Here is a 20,911-nt window from a genome sequence, read left to right on the forward strand (position 1 = left end):
CTGTTTCACTTTCTTTGATGAAGGAGACAACAAATTGCTTTAGTCTTCACAGGTAATGGGAGAAACATTCCACTATCTACAGACTATCTCTTAGAATTTAACATGAATAGAAGATCCTCAACATTATGCATTACCACTTAAACAGGAAATGCAGACAAGACCACAGCAAATAATCAAAATCTTTTTTAAACGGATGTAACAACATTATATATTTAGTTTTCAAAGCAGCTTCCATTCCACATTTTAGTCTTATAAGCACCCAAACTGTTGAATCACTGCACATGTGAGCCAGAATTTGGATACGTTCCAGGCAAATAAAAAGTTGTAGCCCAAGGCCAATAAAACAGAGGAGCAGGAAGGGAAATAAAACTCTACAGTCTCATATCGCACAATTCAAGTTTATTCCATTCATTCTTGCAACACAAACTTAAAAATACAGTATCATTTAGCATTCTGATGTCTATGAACCATGATAATGATGAACCCAACTGTGTCAAACCAGTTAACAATGGTGAAAAGAGAAAGTCAAATATCAAAATGCACAGAGCACTAATTTTTCTTCTGTCACTGCGTAGAAAGATGATTGTTTATCCATTTACAAAATATAGTTAAGACAAGTTCATTTTGAAATTTTGCATGCAACACTGCAATTGCTTGACCTAGGACACTCAATTCTTACCAGCCTCTTCTACAAATAATCAAGGTTATGTTCAGTTCCATTGAACTATTGTACTCCTTTTCTCATTTGCTCCCCATTACAAAAAAGGAGCGGAGGGTACAAAATCCAAAATATACTTAAGGTCACAACTTATTCAGCACAAATTTCAAAGGAAAAGATTTAAGAACAGAGTGGATTTCCAAGCATATGCAATTCCAGTCTGATAAAGTTATTTAAGTTCTGTTTATAGAATGAAAAATAATTTACAGTTTGGTATTTTCATCTAGTTAGGACCTACTCAAAGATAGAGGAAGCCACCCATTATTTTTTCCACAAAATAGCTGACAAGAAAGGAACAAACAAACAAGCCCAGTCTCCAGACAATTACAAAAGCATAAGCTTTTATTTTTTTTTTTAAATCCTGGGCAAAATGATTAATCACCTGTTATGTAGTGCAAAAAGCAAAAAAGTATTTCTTCTTTATAAGCCAAGCATTAAATGCCATCTTTTCACTATCTTGAAAGGCAGCTTGGGTATATATTACAGCCAAATTAACACTTGTCTCACTGAAGTCTGTTTGCTTTTTTTTCCCCCCCTAGGGTGAAGTAAGAAAAAATAAGGTGTTCCCATAATTGTAGAAAAAGGGAGGCAAAATTGCCTCAGTGAATCACCAGAAGAGTTAGTACAAAGATGATGTTTCTTTGCTCATTTAAACGAGAGTTGAAGGGAAGGGCAGGAAAGAATACAGAGGAAAAATAACCCAACGAAAAACCAAAACCACTATGGCCAGACAACTTGACACTAATCAACATAAAAAACTTGAATAATCAAGTTCTCCACATAAAAACAGATCGCAGTTTTCTAGACTAGTATTTTAATAGCTAAGTATTTAATAGCGTAATATGGAGGCAAATTGATGCCAAAGATTGTTACTTTCATAGCTGAATAAAGAGTTAAACCTATAGTCTGTGTTCACACTATTACAATGACATGACAATCCAGCACTGATCAGAGATAAGATTTAAGAGTTCTCTTATAAATAGTTATTAAAAGCATTGTTCACCAAATATTCTCGTTCTTTTAACAGCAGCTCACCAATTGATTTATCACTGATTTCCAACCCTTCTGCTCTTCCTTGCCACCCAACTCCAAGAAATAAAGAGTAATTGCACTGTACAGTTTATGGCCAGAGTTGATTGTTTTCTCCATTGCTTTTCTTATGGTATGTGTAGATGTAAATCAGTTTCTGCTCTCATTTTACAGTCTAAATGCAATGCTTTTCATAGCTGACACATTCAATCATAATATGCAACATGATTCAAGTAAAACTAAGTCTCCATTAAATATAAGTGGTAGTCACCAGTCTACTTCTACATACCCTCTCAATTTCAACAGTAATATCAAAATAATATCGGCTACATTTGTTTAAGAATTCAGCATGAGACATTATATACATTTGTTTTCTGTACTGTGTTCGTTACCCCGAAGTTTGAAACGGGTATTCCAAAAAATAGGAAGATGTATAGTTTGTGGTATACAATTTTTTGTTATAGAATCTGTTACTCAGTTTTGGGTGAAACTGCAGTCTAGTGAAAATTTTCAGGATGAAAGCCAGAAGCTCAGACATGGCTGAGGACCGTAAGATGTGATGACAATCCCTACAATGTCATTAAACATCTTCCCAGCAATTATCAAGCCTGTCATAGTACTGTCACACTTACTGGCATAGTAAATCTTATCTAAAAGTCAATGGTTAATGTGGTCTGTTTGCACTGGGATCTTTCAGAACAAGCCTCATGCCTTAATGAAATTTAAGAGGTTCCTTAATTCAACATTGAAACACTGATTTGAAGATATGCACAATTAAAAGGTTTTTTTCTACAGTAGTTAGAGCAAGTTAAGACTTCTAGTTATACATCTTCCTTTTTTCTACATCTGAACTTGGAAAGCTTACGTGTTTTCCAGAAAATTTCAGCAACAATATTCATCTGATATGAATGTCTATATAATTATTGTTCATTTTCCACATTTGACTTGATTATCCTTGCGTACCAAACAGCCTATAAGCTTTCACATGTGTCCAGAAATTTTATGTTGACATGGTGAGTAAAGAAATTCTATCTTGCAATCCTTTTGGAAATAATTACAGTGAAATTTTGAAGTGTCTCAAAGCAGTTACTTAAAATGCCTGTCCTGGACTAGAACAAATATTGGACAGAAAAACTTCAAAATCAAGCATCCAAAAGTACCTTGGCAGATATTATGGAGTGTAACATCACCATGCCTCAACTGGTCTTTCCTGGTTTACTCAAGAGTCAGAAAAACATTAGTGTGACATCCAATTAGTCAATATAAAGAACAGCTCAAATAACTAGTATCAAAAGTCCTCAAAACTGAAATGTAAGCTTTAGGCAGAAGAATAAAGCTACCCACTGAGAGAGAAGGGAGAAAAGCAACCCAGCCACCTACATTACTAGACTTCAGATTATGGCAGACACTTAAGAGCATGGGACTATTGTCTCCTTCACAATTAGTTTCAGGTACATAGCACAGTACTTCCATCTAAAGGAAGTACTTCCATCCATCTAAGAAATCTTAGTTCTAACCTAGGAGGCTTATAAGAGCATGGTCTGTCTTCCTTCTTCCATTTTCACTAGAAATGGGAAGGGATTGTACACTGAAAAGAAGTCCTGGAGGGACACTGTTCATAATAGTTTTCAACCCTTTCCAACCAGATTATCTTCGATACAAGCCCCTAACTAGACTGATTCATAAAGAATTTCCCTCCCCCCAAAGTATTTAGCTGAAGAAGCTGGAAGATGCAAAGAGTGACAGACAGGCAGCAGTGTGAGGCCACAGGAGAGACATTTAAGATATCAGTCCATCCGTCACTGAAGCAGAGTCTTGATTGCCTGGTTGTCAGTGGCTTCAAAGGCAGTTAGTCCATCTGGGCCTTTCACAGTCTTATCAGCACCCTGTAAAGACATGGAGAAGGGCTGTCAATTCAGAGAGCCAGGCTGTATCAGTATGAAGTGTGTCAAAACAGTTACCTACCTTGCATAATTATATTGATTAGATACAGCTTTTTAGAGCAGTGTATTGTTTTCATTCAGAGAACAAACAGACAAGACTTACGTACAAAAGTATTCATCAAACAGCTAGTCTAAGTTTCCAACTTTATCATTTAGAATCAGGAAAAAAGTCACATAACTTTTGTTACACAGCAAGTTGCAAGTCCAAAGTATTATCAGTTAAGCTTGGGCAGAAATAGAATAATTTTGCTTCCAGCAACTACTCTTACAAATGCAGAAAATCAGTGTTACACACTTCTATGAAATCTATGGTGCAACAAGCTCTCACATGCTAAATTAGATAGATAATATCTAGAAGAGCTTACTTACTAACAAATCATACTATATTCTTTCTATATGATAAAAGACTACACTCATCTAAGATTGTGCTTCTCTTCCACTTTGAAAAAAGTCCCTATTGCTAAATCGGAAAAACAGCACCACAAAAATCATTCCAAGTCCTAAACTGCTCAAGTTTGTTCTGAATGAGTTATGTACACACCTAAAAGGCAACAAAACAGAGCAGGGAGGTTTTGGGAGTATGCACCAGGTAGATAAATTGCACAATAGTAAGCACCAGCACAGTGCCAGAATTATGGGATGAGAACAAAAGAAGAGAACCAGAGTGATTAACTAGTCATGTCTGCTTTGAGCACTGTGCAGGCATATTCACAGAAGGGAAAACACAGACTAAATTGTAAACAGGGTAATTAAATAAAGGGACAAAAGTTACTAGAGACTAGAGGAATTCAAAACAATTTCAAAACAATTCTTCTCAAAGACAACATCCAAATCTTGCTTTAAAATGTGTGTATTTGCTCAATGACAGGAAAAACATTGTGGGTACAAACGCACTTTGTCAAAAGTGTGTACAGCACAGGGTTGTCTTCAGTTTATGCATAAATTCTCCATAGAATAAGTACAAATCCCTTCTCAGACTACAAGGAAGAAAGAGCACAGACTGTTAGTTACTTTTAAGGACACTCTATAGTTTAAGAACATAATGGATGTAGAATTTCCAGAGCTTCTTTACTGGTTATGCACACAAAACCCCACTAAACCTCCATACATAATATCATGTCTGTTCCCAAGACAACTTTCAGTTCACTAAACTTTCCACTGTAACTGTTCCTAACAGTCTAATAAGCTGGACCTGATACTATTATGATTTGCTGCCAATACTACTTTGCACAGTATAGGATATTTCCCTCTCTGAAACTTCTATTGCCTTTACTTGCAAGTATTGAACCTGTCATTCTAAAAAGGTGGTTTTGCAGTGGCTTTTAAGGCAGCATTGCCCATCTTGTGGTCCACTGGCCAAACTGATCCTGTTGGAGTTGTTCATCTTCCTTGTATCCCCTAGAGACACTCAGTGCAAGATATGAGCTTGAGCAGACTGCTTTATTTGGTGCCAGTTACCAGTGGGGTAACTGCCATCAGGGAAAAAGCTTGGGAAAACCAGAAATGTCTCAAGAACTCTAGTTAAAAAAAAAAAAAAAAAGATCAGAGAGGGATATTCATAAATGTAGCAACATCTTCCATGCAGCTTATTTCTCCTAGTACCTTTCAGGTAGTGGAATACAGACACAGATTTTGTATATATGCAATGGATTCACTGCGGTGACAGGAGCAATTGAATATTTATCTCTCCTACCACTATGTAACATCCTTGACCCAAACAACTCCCAACATGCTACAACATCACTGTCCTGTGGGGTGTGAACAGGAGCTGAATCAGCCTATTCCCAAATAGTGACGTTAGTCATTGCACACACACACACTTAGGCTGAAACCACTGAAAGCCATTGCTTATGAAACATTTATTTTTCCCTGAAAAAAAACCCTGAGAGATTTAACAGGTATTCAACACTTATCTTAGTTGTCCAGGGAGAAGAAAGCCAACCATGAGAGTAGTAATGCCTTCTTTGGCAGGTGTTGATTAATCCTGCTGCTTTAGATAGCAGTCAGATTAGAATCCTTGTGGAAATCAAGAGGGCTTCAAAGCTGTGCTTTGATGTTAAGCTCAGAAAACCTGAAGGAACTTCGACTTGAAGAAAAGTGGAACTATGCAGTAACTGACCTGCCAGAGTTTAAAGAACTTTAATTTATAAAACTCTCCACTAATGTATCAGCATTTAGGGTACAAAAGATAAAACTGTTAACTGAAGTAACTTTAAAGAGAGCTTTAATTTCAATACAGGACTGCTTTCCTCCCTTGTGCACCTTTGTACTTCTGGAAAGTTACAGACATGCAAGACCTGAGTTTCTAAAACAGCTTTACTGAATGTAGGATAAGAGGGTCATGACTATCTAAGGAGGACATCGTTTATTACACTCAGTGTTAATAAATGAAGAGAATGGCCCATTAGCTAGACAGAAAGATTCCTGCCTAAATTCAATAGAAAGAGAAGGAAATAATAAAGTTCAGGTCAAGAGGAATTTAATTTTCAGAAGTACAACACTGCCTGGAAGCAAGTTTAATAAAAACCTCATAAAAGTACAATGATTCCACAGTATTCTCTACTTCCTCAAAGTAAAAAGTTATTAACGTTTTTTATTTGTGTTATGTTCTATTCTTAAAATACACATATACAAATAAATATAAACCCTCTTTCTTTGGTAGGGTAATAGGAAAAAATGTTTGCCCTCTTAAGCCACCAGGCCAAGCACAAATGCTAAACACGCTCCAAAGGCGGCACAAGAGCTACTGGGCTGCAATTGTAGTTCCAGAAAAAAACCCAAACCAACAAACACAAAACCACTACAGCAGCTGATAAAGGCAACGCAGAGCTGTCACCAAACCTCCTGAAACCAGCATTAGGGGCACTTAATGAAGCTGGGAGAAGACTGGTTTACAGAGCAAGCAGTAAACTTCTAGAAGGAGTTGCCAGATGACACAATGGAGGTTGATGTCTTCTTGTTCAAAAAGCATATAGATAAATTCATGGATAACAAATCTAGAAACACTTCTTAATAAGTGATAGATGTGTGCACCTCTAAAATCCCCAATACAACAACCAGGAATGAGGGGAATGAGCGAGCAGAAGTGGTCATACTCACAACTCTTCCCAAATGGCATTCTTTCTACCACTGTCAGAGGAGAAAAAAAGGTGCTAAATTGCTCAACTCAACAGGATATTTCTTATAACACATTTTTAGTAGCAAGCAGAGATCAAATTGCCTTAGATATCTTACAAAAAGCACAACTATTTTGAAAGGTGAAAAAATTACAAGCTTCCATTAGAAGCTTTCAAAGCCATTGTCTATTTTAACATATTGGTTTCTTCTACACTAAAAAACCCATAACTTCTTACATTACAAATCAAACATCAGATTCTTAAAGAAAAACATTGAGCAACTTGAATTTTTATCTATCTATCTATCTCCTTTTCAAATAGGTATCTCTTAAATCCAATGTCCCTGAAAAAGCTAAAAGCAAATCAAAATACAGTGACTGATATTACTTCACTCTAGTTCTTTGTACTCACTACTTTATTTTTATTTTGCTTTGTAGAAGGCTGGCACTTAGCATGAGTAAAATAAAAACAATTCAGTTCCAACTCTGTCAAAAGCAACTAAAAATTCTTTTCCTCACTAAAAGTAAAAAACCTTCCAATAATATTATAATTATTATAATAATAATTTAACATTATTAATAGTACTGAAAATGCTGAATTGAGAAACATGAACATATGATATAACATTTCTGTTTCACTTTGAAGTCACAGTATGCTTGAAACAACTCTATTCTTTAAAATTACAAAGAACATTTTAATATGCTTAAAATTCCTAAAAAAAATATTTAAAGATTAATAAAAAGGTTTATCTACTGTAATGTAGTAGTAAGACAAGTAGCCCTACCTTTGAACTAAAAGTTAAATTACTTTCATGTATGACAGTAAATCAGAGCAAAGGAACATTTTTCAACTGAAGCTCAGGTGTTGACAGAGAAGTTTTAGGTATCAGTCCCAAACTTCCGCTCTGTGGAATGTCTACAGTATAATATTTCACACATGTTCATTATGGTGAAAGATATACTAAGAATTCCCATGACTCTATCTAGGCTACATCTGTATTTTAGACAGTGTGTCATCATAGCATTCACTCCATGTGTTATAAGCATTAGCTAAAAACCTCAAAATAGTCCTTTCTGAGGAGCAAAGTAACAAATTGTGCTTTAGCTTAGGAAAGTCTCATTGAAAGTTAGTTGAAATTCATTTAAAAAATTCCTGCTTTTTAAGGGACAGCAGTTTTTACAGCTGGTGTAATGGCTTCAGCTATTAATATCATCTACAGCAAATTCTGTTACTCATGTGGCATGTACATTAAAAACTGCTATAGAGACTGAACTGCTAAACAACAATGTGAGTCCTGCAGTACTTTTCAGGTCATACTCTTATGAGTGCAAACATTCTAATATGAGCCTCAGAAGTGTGTTTAGTGCAACTGCAGGACCACCAGTATCTACAACAGATTTAAGAGAGTGCAACACAAAGTGAAACTAAATGGGATCTCAGGAGCAGGCCAGTGGCATCCTGGCCTGTTATCAGAAATAGTGTGGCCAGCAGGACCAGGGCAGTGATTATCCCCTTGTCCTTGGTACTGGTGAGGCTGCACCTCAAATCCTGTGTTCAGTTTTGGGTCCTTCACCACAGGAGAAGGGACACACTGGTGAAGAGTCTGGAGCACAAGTCTGATGAGGAGTAGCTGAGGGAGCTGGGGGTGTTTAATCTGAATGAAAGGAGGCTCAGGGGAGACCTTATTGCTCTCTACAACTACCTGCAAGGCGGTTGTAGTGAGGTGGGTATCAGTATCTTCTCCCAGGTAACAAGTGACAGGATGAGAGGAAAAGGACTCAAGCTGCACTAGGGAAGGTTTAGATTAGAGATCAGGAAAAGTTTCTTCATGGAAAGAGCTGTCAAGCATTGGAATAGGATGCCCAGGGAAGAGGTGGAATCACCAATCCCTAAAGTATTCAAAAAACATGTGGATATGGCACCTGAGTACGTTGTTTAGTGGTGAACGCAGTGGTGGTGCTGGGTTAATGGCTGAACCCAATAATCTTAGAGGTTTTTTCTTTTCCAACCTTACTGATTCTATGATTGCTTAAAGAATGCTCTGTGGTCACACTATATGAAAGTGTAAACAGTTTACTTTCATCAGATGACGAATCTCCTACAGTAACAGAATATTTACAAAAATCCTAGATGTCACCTTGACTGTCCTTTTTCATATTTGGTACTTTCATTAAAGAATATTTTTTGAATTTTACGTCTGATCAATGTTTGAAACATTTTTTGAAACACTCCTCCTCCCTTCAATAGCTCAAGAGTCTCACATCAAAGATTTACAAGTGTCCCCATGATTCATACACTACAGAAGGCAACGGAGAATGTTAGCTTAAAACGATTCAATTTCCAAATTAACGACTGTTTTCAACATGGGATTATTTATATTAAATCTAATCTTAGAAGAACAATTTCTTACACAATTTTAACTTGATCAAGCTGCTAACTTTTTGATATTTGTGGTATGCAAACAGACTAAGGAGATAAGCATCATTGTTCGCCCGTTCTCAAAACTTGTGAAAGTACAAATATTCATTATTTGTGCTTCCTTTTTAAAAATGAGTTAATGAGATAGTTGAATTCTAGTCCAATGGCTTAAGATATTGTATGACACAGGCCATGTATGTAAGAGATCAACTAACAGGGTAACTGAAGACAGCTGGAAGTAGGTATGTGTAACAATGCAGCCTCTTAGCAGTAAGTAGAAATGTTTACAAAAGTAACAAAGAACAGCTTTGAAGAAGAAAAAAAATCTTAAAAATATTGCTCCATCATTTACAATTTAGTTCCACTACTTACATACACTAACACAAGACATTCAATATTTGCCCTGCATTTGCAGCAATGATAAAATACACCTCACTCCAAAAGTGGAGAACATTAAGCAGTCAATAATTTTCAGGTGTTTCAGTAAGGGTTGAACTACCTGATCTCCCAGGTGTCTGCCGTCAAAGAACATATGACCAGGTCACAAACAAACTGTTTAAACAAATGTTCACACAAGGGTCTTAAGATAACTGCATTAAGAGACAGAACAGCCTCTACATATAAGCCCTGCCTCAAACAGACTCAGCTGATGAGCAAAGTTCTAGTTTATAATATTTCATCAGCTAGCCCATGTGAATGGAAGCAATCACTTGTGATACAACATTTAACTCTATTATCTGAAAATAATACCAGCTTTGCCAAACTATCCAACTGCAGTAACGTTTTTAAAATCTCAACTAGTTCAAGTTACTTTCTTTCAACATTCTACACATCTTTGTAAGACTGCCTCATCTTTAGGACTGCTGAACTTAACCATGCCTTTCAAACTGTACCAGGTAAAGAGATCTATACTTTCTCACATGCTGTGTGAAAAACAGTTGGTTCAGGATGGACCTCAGCGCCCTCACTGACAGAGACTACAATGAATGCACAACCCTTTGTAGCTGCCAAACAATTTGTGCGTGAACTCAAGTTTTGAGGCATCTTATTTATTATTTGAACAACTCTTCTAGAATGAAGAATCCTTCAAAACAAATGGAAATAATCAACATGAGATAAAGGATACTTTTTTTTTTAATGATCCTAAATGAAGGATCAGTCCTCACAATAAATTTAAATAAGTTGGATGCACCATTCGAATCTTAAATTAACGGTCACAGCGTTTCTTCACAGAAAGGCATAACTAACATCAGACAAGATCAAGGAAGTTAAGAAAAGTGAAATTCATGCAGTATTAAGGCAGTTAAGGAAAACTTTACCCTGGAAGTGGCATATGAAAATATCACACAGCATGATATCCTTTGGCCAAACTATTTCAGCGGGTTTACGTAATGAAAATGCACTGTTAACTTTCTCTTTTCAAAGTGAGGTGTAAGAAGAAGGAGCACATATGAATGGGGACAAAACATTGCTTGAATTAACTACTGGTTTCTAAAATTGATCACCTTTGTAATGCGAATCAATATTATGAAATAATATGAAAACTGAGACAGATTAAGCTTATTCTCCCAAGGACAAAATTCAGAAGCTCCATGACAGAGCAATCTTGGCTTACTACTTTTACTTCCCCTCCCTCTGCCAACACAGATGGGTTTTCAGTCATCTGGCAAAAGCAGAGGGAAACCACACCTCCAAGCAACTTCACAGTAGAGATTCCATCACATGAAACACTTAAACAGCTGCCAAAGCTAAATCCCACTCCTCCCTGTCTGCTGAAGGAATGCATTTTCTTTTTTTGACTGCTTTGCTGTTACACTCTCTAGTTAGAGCTCAGAATACTCTTAGTGGTCACTCTTACTTTTGCTACACCACAAAAGTCCTGGAACTTTTTCCTTCAACTCTCTCTCACCATAATCAGAGTAGCCTCTTTGGTTTAGGAACACAAACAGCATTGGTTTGATGCTCTGAACAAATAATCCAGAGCATCACAATATTATTGAAAAGAATCAGAGTATTACGCTTTGCTAATGGGTAACTTATTCTAAATATTTGTATCTTACCTTTGACAGAAGCAATTTCACACAGGAAACGTGGCCCTCATAGACTGCTGATAGGAGTGGTGTGATATTATGTTTGTCTGGAGCCTGTAAATTGAGACAGAGTTATCTGAAGGACAATTTCACACAGCATTATAAGGTTTCACTTCACTTTTTTATTTTCTTTCATCAACAGTAGAAAGAAGTAAAAACTTAAGAATATTATCCAGAAATGCATACCCTTAGAATTTTTTCTTTCTTTTTTGAGAAAAGTCATCATTTAAAAAACAGGTAATAGCAACATAATTCTTCCATAAGACTTCTAGGCATCTCAGAGCTTGTCTATTATTTTAGGCCAATGATGGAAATTGTGAGGTTTCAGCTGACAAATTTTGCCCAATTTAAAAACACTACTCCTAATTCTCTGATTTCAGAACCAGTCTCACTTCAGAAAACAGTTCTGGCTGAAATATTGTTTTGGTTGTCTTCTCTCTAAACTATAGTCCTGAAAAGAATAAGAAATGGAAGAACAGAAATGTTATTTTTAACTCTTCTCCAATGAAGAACTCCCAAGGTGAAGATAATCTCTCAAGACATCAAGGGAAAAAAGAAAAAAAAAATCAAGCCTTTCTGTTATGAACTAAAGCTAAAATGTTAAGATTAATATGTTAACTTGTAGACAAGCATTCTAAGGCACAGTATTTGAAATGTATGGTTAAAGTATTCAGGAACTTAACTTTAGGGAGAAATTCACTATTTTGAAGTGTCGATATAGCTTAGTCAAGTCTTTTCACAACAAAACCCCATTCATGTCAAGTTACAGCAAAATGACTAAGTTTGTAAAAGAAAGAAGGTCTCCAAAGCAGAAAGAAAGCACACTAATTTAAACAGTTGACCCTGGCTTGGCCAAGGATGTCTTCTGAAACCCCTTTCAACAAATGCAAATGTTTTATTGATGGGATTACTGTATTTATTTTTCTAATTGTGGTGAAATTAAATTTAAACTTTTTATAGCTACACACAACTTTTTCTAGTGTGTCCCAAAAGAATTAAAACATTTAATAAACAAAATTTTAAGCTTCTAACCTCTAGGAGACCACCTCTCAAATATTTTTAAATGCATCAAATTGTTTAGTTTGATTACATTTTTCAGTAACCATCTAGGCACTTATACCAATTCCTTATATGAGTGTGTGTGGGAAGATCCTAACACCTGTTTGCAAACTGATGTACATACATTAATGTCAGCTCCTTTCAATAGCAGAAATTCCAGAATCTCAAGCTGTCCACAGTCTGCTGCATAGTGAAGAGGCTTCCTCCCACCTTCAAGTGTCCGGTTGACATCTTCACCCTTCAATGTAAAAATAATCTAATAAGCAAAATTTTAGAACTAACACGCCATGAAGAGCTTGAAAGAAATCCAACACCTTCAGTTATGCTGAAGAATGTTCCATCAAAGTATTTCGGTCATTGCCCAAGAACAATGAAAATTAAGTGGCTCAATTTCCTTTTCCTCACCCATGCATTTAAGACTGTAAGACCACCTTGACCCCTCCTTCCATACTGCATCTCAAGTGTAGTGAGTACCCACGTGCACTACGAAACTCATGATGGAAAAAAACCAAAAAAGAAATCAATATGAAAATCATTTGAGTTTGTAAACAATGCTCACATTGGTTCATTTCATTTCTCCCTCCCCACAACAGAGATCCCAGTGACCTGGTCAAGTTACTTTATCTGCCTCAATGAATTTGAAGTTTTGCATATTGAGAAAGCTGCATAGAAGTTAAGTCAGCATCACAACTACTAGCAAGTGAGTACAGGCCATCCACGATTTAAAACTCAATTTTGAAACTGTCCACCCTGTTTTATAAGTGGTACTTGCCAATTCTACGTGATACAAACAACTCTGAAGACAGTAAACCAAATCAGGACACAGGAAGTTGTATTCTAATGCCACTCAAACTAGTGGATTGAGACATCTCTTAAGGCGTAAACAAAATTTAATTTACTGAGTGCCTAATCAGCTTTGTTTCTTCACCTTGGGTTGTGCAACTGAGGATAAACTGATTTGCTGGCCTTCAGTAATGACAAGAAGTTACTGGAAACCAACTACGAGAAAGCTATGTGGTAAGTGGCTTCTTGTACGTAGGTGCAAGCAATCTTAGTATTTTAGGAAATGGCTAAATTTAGCATCATACCTTGAGCCCTGCATCTCCACAGAAAAGGGACCAAAAGAATTTCAAGTGCAGTACCAATTCATGACTTCTCTATAGACCTCCTGCACTTCCCTCAGTCCTGCCCCAAATTTCTAAGAAGTGCACAATATAGAGGGACTGACATAAATCTTCCAAACACCACTTTCCTTTTAAGAATGGAAGAGACAACTGTCAGAAGGAAATCTTACTCTGCTTTTGATGTTCTATATTATGAGAGTTTTACACTAATAGTTAAATAAGATGACCTCAGAATTCTCCTCTCTTCTCAGCAGGATATTCTCATAATATACCCTGCTGCAAGTAAAAGCAACAAAACAGTTGTTTAACAGGTGTTTATGTAACAGAAACACTGCAAACATTCTGGGGTCTCAGAGGTCAGGCCCTGGTTCTCACACTACTGGAAATTCTGGCTTCAAAGTAGCACAATGAAAAAAAATCTCTGCAACTGCTGTTACTGACCCTGAAACATATTCAGCTCTGGTTTCTGAAGCATGTTGTACATCAGGAAAAAGGAAGCTTTATCTATGATTTTCAGAACAGCAACAAACCGTACTTCTAAACAAAGCCTACAACAACTTAAGCTATGTGGACTATCAACACTGTACAACAGCTCGTAACATAATACTCCGATGAGACTTCAAGGTCTAATTCTTTTTTTACCAGTAAAGTTGTCGCAGATAACATTGTGATATAACTTCTCTTTTGCTGAATTTCAGTACAGAACATTAGTGGGGATATGTTAACAATTGTGTTTCAATTAAAAAAGTCATCCAGATCAAAGTACACTAAAAGCACACAAATAGCCACATTAGTCTGAAACGCATATGAGGAAGCATCACAGACTCATGCAGAAAGTTAAGCTCTACCCATATTCTTATTTGCACCTTGACCCTTCCCGTGAATTTTAAAATAGCTGGCATTTAAATAAGCCATCATGTTTGCAGATACATTAAGGACTGGGTGCATAAGTTTAAGGAGCCAGCCATATGAAAGCCACACAATCACTAAACCAAAACAGGCCCTAAAAACTCCTGTGAAGTCTGACATATGCCAAGCCATGGTAAGTAAAGGGGCCAGGAAGAAGGACAAGCAAGCTAAGTCCTGGGACTGCACACAGTAAAGCCACAAAGTTCACATTCAAAAGGAAAGTTAGAAGCATCACATCTTAAGATTAGGACAGTCCAGCAAAGCTCCCACTTCCTTAAGCTTATAAATATTATTTGGCTCGCTGGCTTGCATTATAGGATTTTTTCTTTCTTTTTAAAGAATGAAACACAGATCCCACTGTTCTCGCCTAAGCTGGCTGGGGAATAAATTCCTGCTGGACAATGAGCTTTCAGAAGGAAAAACCAGCACCCAAACACCTAGTTCTCTAAAAGATGATGAAAGCTTGTTTATAGGAGAGTACTTAGCAAAAAGTCTGCAAACAAGCATGTCCCAAACACAGATTACATGGATTTGAATACTAGGACTGAGAACACAGAAGCATTCAAAGCAAGAACTCCCAGATTCTGCAGTAAACCAAGGAAATATCCAGTTGTTTTATGGGTGTGAGAAGCCACTGTAAGACAGACCACTAAACGTTCTAAAGTTTTATTTGGCCTTTCCTACTGCCAGTCCAAGACATATAAAAGTAGGAAGGGAAGATAAACCAATCTATTTAATATGCAGGGATCAAACCCCAGCAAAAACACCTGTTTCAAACACAGTCTCTAACACATGTACATTGGAAAATTTGCAGGACTCTTCATAGGTAACTTCTCTCTGTCCTTTAGATCTCCCATTTATATTGCCTAGGGCATCTCTCCACAACAAAAGCAGTGGTCTCCAAAGTGGAGTGTGAAAACCCAGAGAGGTGTGCAAGACAATCCACTAGGGTGTGAAAAGAAAATCTTTTTGCTCTATTAAAAAAGTGTAAAAATAGTATTTATTTAATCTTTATCTCATCTCTTTTTTGGGTATGTTTTATAACTGCATGTTACATAGTACAAAGGTACATGTTACAGCTGCCTTAAAAATCATTAAGTTCCAACTGCCCTGCTCAGGGCCAGGTTGGATGGGGTTTTGAGCAACCCAGAAATGGAAGGTGCCCCTGTCCATGGCAGGCTGGTTGTAACTCAATCTTTAAAGTCAAACCATTCTATGACTCCATATTTAAAAATATGTAGATACTGGCAGTGCATGTTCAATTAATTTTTTTTTACTGATGGGGTGCATGATCAAAATATTTGGTCAAGAGCTCTATCAGTATCCATGGAAACAAGTTAATTATTTTTCAGAGGGTGTTTCACGTTGGAAGACTAAGCAGTTTCAGCAGTGATTCTATAGGTCAATTTAAAAAAACCCTAAACCTTACCCCTACACACAAGTTATTCAGATTAAAGACCAACTGTTATAAAACTCATCAGAATAGTTCCACTTCTGCAAAGACAAAGTGCCCTTATATGTGAAAATACTGACTTTATATATTTAACTAAATTGTATTTTAGGTTTCAATACTTATCTATACCAGCTGCCATTTATGTGCTTATGTAAAGTCTCCAAGACAAACGTTGCACATAAAATCAGCTGTGAAATGGCAAAGTCAGAGAACTGCTTGAACCCTTGTGATCCAAACTGGTAGTACACTGGTTACCACAGGTGCAACAATAACCCTTTTACTTGGCTAGACAGAGATGTGAAACACAGCTAATACCCCAGATAAGGTTGTCAAAGGTTATCTGAACAAGCTGCTGTTTTCCCTTAAGCTTCGAGTGTACAGTCCTGTGGGTGATGATTTTTGCCTTCACTGGATGAGAACTCCAAGTTGGATTTGCTCACTATTCCACGAGAAGTTTTCTGTTCAGCTAAGAGAGGGGAAGATGTTGACTTATGTGGGCAGCTTTGACAGACCAGCCAGCCATAACAGATATTTTATACAGGGAACAGGTCTTCTCTATATGGTGACAGCTATACATGGTTGATTACCCACTAGAGAATTTAAGGATTCACCTTAGTGAAGAAATTATATTGTTGGAGTTTTAGCACTGAGCTCCGAATGCTGATTCACATCCTCATATGCTGAAAGAAAGTCTAAGCATCAGATAAAGATTTAAACCCCTCTCATAAATAGGGCAGCTCTGGTGAAGGTGTGGTTAATTATGTCAACAGAATGAGGCAAAGTGGTCTCACAAGCCCTGTAATATGTTGCAGCAGGAAACAGCACAGGAAGTAAAGACTTAAAGAGTTATCCTCATGCAAGTTTTCTGAAATTACTGCTTTTTAACAACTATTGGCAAAACACATCATACTGAATGTTATTAAATTGGGCATCAGCAATCTTATCACAGGTGATGATTCTCAATACTGGACTTTGAGATGGCAAAGTAACCAATATACTGGTAGACTGAAACTAAGACCATATTAAATAGCTGCTAAAGGTTTACTTTAAAAAAAGACCAGACTCTGCACAGGCATATGGTCAGAATCCACATGAACTGTCAAAAAGGAGCACAATTTTTCCTTTACGCCTCCAGGAACAAAATCTTGCACACTAGACAAAAAATGACAGAATGATTCTCCAGGGAAGTTTTATGGGACTTCAGTCAACTCCTAGAGTCTAACAGAGCAGCAACAAGGTTAATAGTTACAAGAGTCACCTGAAGGAGATATAATTAAGGAATCATATCAACTTCAAAATAAAATATACCTTCAGTCAAAGGTCACGCTTCTCCTGAAAAAAGATTACTTATTTTCACTTTCTAGAGCAGAGCTACAAATTCAGTAACAATTGTACAGATATTATTGCAAAGCCTCAGAAAGTTTTCCCTATGCAAAAGGAAAGCCATGATCACATCTTTAACGACCTTCCAGAATACACTGAGTTTACTTAGTCAGATATTTAAGGCAAAGTCTGGCATAAACCACATCAGTAATGTTTTTCACTGCAGATCAAAGACCTCGGACACCAGCTATGCAATAACATTAAAAAGCTGTTCAACACATGAAACATCAGAAACAGCAGCTCACAGGTATCTGCTTTAATCCCCTCCATTAAAATCTGATTAAGGGTAAAGAAAAGCCTCTGTGAACCTCCAATTACTAAACAAGAGAGCGTGAAAGAAGATTTTTATGCCCTATTTCAAAAAGTCACATACATGGATAACAGAAGAATATTCAATTAGAAGGACTTTAAGTATCACCATCAGTCGAAAGCTGGCTATCAACTTCTCACTGAAGGAAAGGAAAATAAAAACATGAAGCTCACTTCCAAATACTTTTAAGAACTTTATCTGCTTTTAAAATAACTAATAGTAGGATTCATTATAGCATCCTCCGAATGCAACTTTCACCCACTTTCTGTAATGGAGCAATTTAATCCATAAAAAGATCTGTTCTAACTAATTTCTTAAGTGAGTACTGTCAAAATTAGTTACTCTTGAACTTAATTCTTCCATTACCCTCTATCTCAATCTCACACATTTTCCTTGCTTTACCTTTTCTTGCCAATATACCTACACAAAACCCCTGGTTATATCTCATGTCCTTTTCCAGTTTAGCTCTAGTCAAGGCTTTGACTTTTTTAGTTCCACCCCTGCAAACCCTGGAAGTGCACCTACATTCTTCTTGGGTATCCACCCCCGATGCCACTTTTCATGCTCCCCCTCTTTCTATCTGAGCTCAAAGACACGTTCCCTGAAAGCCAAGCTGCCCTCCTGTCACACCTGCTGGATGTCCCAGAGTCATCTGGAAGGACCTGCACCTTAACAGCTGCCCTGAATAAGTTCTGCCAAATTTAATTCCTTATTCTTTTGCAGCTCTACTTAAAGGAATGAATCAGAGTTCACTGACTTTGTCCCTAATGCACATTATGACATCAGCTCATTGAAAATGTTGAACGAACAAGTTTAGTCATAAAGTACAAGTTCTAAAGCTCATTATTTTCCAGGCAGATTATTTAGCCACACCAAACTGACACTGTCCTTGAACACCCCCAGCTTTCTGTAGCCTTTATTACACAAGACTCTTCCATTCCTTCTTTGGCTTAGCTTTATCTGCTAACTCCCTCTTTTCCCGGTTCCTGCCAGTTTCAAAAGCATCAACACTTAAAGCCAAATGAGCTAAACTCAACACTCCCTGTGCTTCAGTCACAGGCCTGTTATGCAGTGGCACACCCACTGAAGGCAAACCTGAGCCAGCTCTTCATGTGGGCACTGTGGTTTGTCAGTCAGGAGTGTTGCTCCAGAACATTACTGCCATGCTACTCATGTCACAGCTCACCCATCAGTCTAGCACTGATCTTCTCCTGTGTGGCAGCTACAGCTTCACTACTCCCAGTCACAGTTTGATCCTTCCCACCCCTGCACCAGAACTAGTGGCTGAACAATGAATCCAGTCTGAGAATTAATTCGATCATTTTCTTCTTCCCAGACGAATCTGTTCCTTCATCTGTTCCACAACTTGGCATCTTAACACAGCAAAAATTAGTAGCTGGGATTTACACTGCAGTTCTACCATAGGAAGAGAAATTGAAAATTGTGGCCTCATTAAATCCTATTGCATAGGTTAACTGTATTAGTAGAGCAGTGTCTGTAATACTGGTGGCATTAAAACGCTCTTTCAGATTTAGAATCAACCCCACAGCCCCATCTGTACTTATCCTGCCATGCAAAAATAACTTCTCCCCATTTCATGTATTCCTTTCATTTCAGGTTGAATGAAGGAAATCAGATTCCATGCAGTCAGATGTCCCTAGAGCACAGGAAAGCATCTTACAGGAGCTACACTACTGTGTAATTTCTGTCTTCATTATTCTGGGAAAAAAATAACTCAGTCTGTTGTGTTGCTTCCATCTCTTTGCATGGCCAGGATGGCCATTCTTACATGGTTTTAGATAATTCTGACATTTTAAATAAATCAACAATTTTATTGTTTTTGTCTGAGTAGGAAAGAGGAAGAATGAAAATTCTCTTTCTATAAAGACAAACTTAAGTCCTATGGATATTTTGAATATCTTGCTGCATATTTGGAATACTACTCCCAAATACTTCATATTTTACTCTCTTCCCCACAGGCCTTTGATCATGCTGGTTGTATTATTTGTTTTTAAAAATTCAAAGAGACTGAGATAGTTCATCAGAAATATTTCCAACCAATCTCATTGTATGGATTTATAGCAAAAGGCATTAAAAATTCAACTTGCAAAAAGCAGGAGTGTCTCAGGATTTGAGAACTTATATTCCTCGGGTGTTGGAACAATAAGCAAATATGTCCAGAAGAAGGGGAAAAGCAAAATTTAGGTGTTGTACCTTATTCTTTCTTTGTCACATCACAGTGCATGGCCTTTACATCAGAAGGACCACATGTGTAATGCTCCTTTATGCAACATTATCAACATTTTTCACTTTAAAGTGCATGGTGTAACACCAAAAAAGAATACTCCTGGGATCTTATGCCAGAAGAAACACTTGGAAACAAATAGGTGAAATTCAGTGTAGCATTTGCTTTCTATGTTAATCTTCACAAGATATCTTTTAGAAAAAAAAAAGCTAGGTAAGCTTTGATACACACACTAGCAATGATGAAGGTATAACTGAAACGTAAAAATCTTCTTTTACATTGTTATATTCAGAATAGAGATCCCCCTCTGATTGAAAATACCATGGTAAGGTGCCCCATTCTAATTCTAACTTTGTAAAATGGAACTGGCAGAAATAAACTGTAATTTATGCTTTTGGATACAATCTCAAGACATATTTTGACATAACAGAAATTATATAGGTATCCATTGAATTAAATCTTTTCCTCCAATCTAATTTTTAGTTTTTAGATCAAACTAATTGCTTATATTTTAATTATTTAAGCCAAAGTTTACTGATTCACCTGTGTTTGTTTCAGTTGTATGTTCATAGACTTTTCAAGTGTTTCCTGCTGCCACATGTCAGCCCTGCCATGTCATCTAACCCAAAAGTTACCTCTCTAGCACTGAAGATGTAAACACCTTGACTGAGAATCCTTAAAAACAATACAGCAGAAACAATTGAAAAAACCACCCATTTTCTACACACAAGGTCAATGATTCTACAATCTCTAAAATAACTGTGAGCTTAAAGATACTGTAAGCCAAACAAAAACTTCAGTCCTTACTCTAACAGTAAAAACAAGATGATGGTTTTTATATATCTAATCCATGGGTCATAAACACTGGTGGTAATGAGGGAAAACTCAAATACCACGCTTCCTGAAATCTGACTAATAATCTAAAAATACAAGGACAGTTTAACACTACAAGCTTGTCAGTGTAGTGACTCAGAGTCACAGATTATTTAAGGCTGAAAGGGAACTCTGGAGGTTATGTAGTCCAACACTTGCTCAAAGTGGGCCAAATCAGATCAGGCTGCTCAGGACATTGCCCAGATGAGTTCCATACGCCTTTGAGGACAGAGGATCACAC

At 37.0% G+C, this 20,911-nt stretch overlaps 1 protein-coding gene across 1 annotated transcript; it reads right to left on the reverse strand.

The window, feature by feature from the left end:
• Window positions 1–379: 379 nt before the first annotated feature.
• Window positions 380–18,115, reverse strand: MTPN (myotrophin). The gene is made up of 5 exons (XM_027668695.1): window positions 18,078–18,115; window positions 17,616–17,691; window positions 12,498–12,629; window positions 11,285–11,368; window positions 380–3,633 (listed from the first exon to the last, which is right to left on the reverse strand). Exons 1-5 carry the CDS (start codon window positions 18,113–18,115, stop codon window positions 3,547–3,549), a joined length of 417 nt encoding a protein of 138 aa, XP_027524496.1. The 3' UTR covers window positions 380–3,546.
• Window positions 18,116–20,911: the final 2,796 nt, after the last annotated feature.

Source organism: Corapipo altera, unplaced genomic scaffold, assembly GCF_003945725.1.
Source record: "Corapipo altera isolate COAL_440 unplaced genomic scaffold, ASM394572v1 1, whole genome shotgun sequence".
In the NCBI taxonomy this organism is placed as follows: Eukaryota; Metazoa; Chordata; class Aves; order Passeriformes; family Pipridae; genus Corapipo; species Corapipo altera.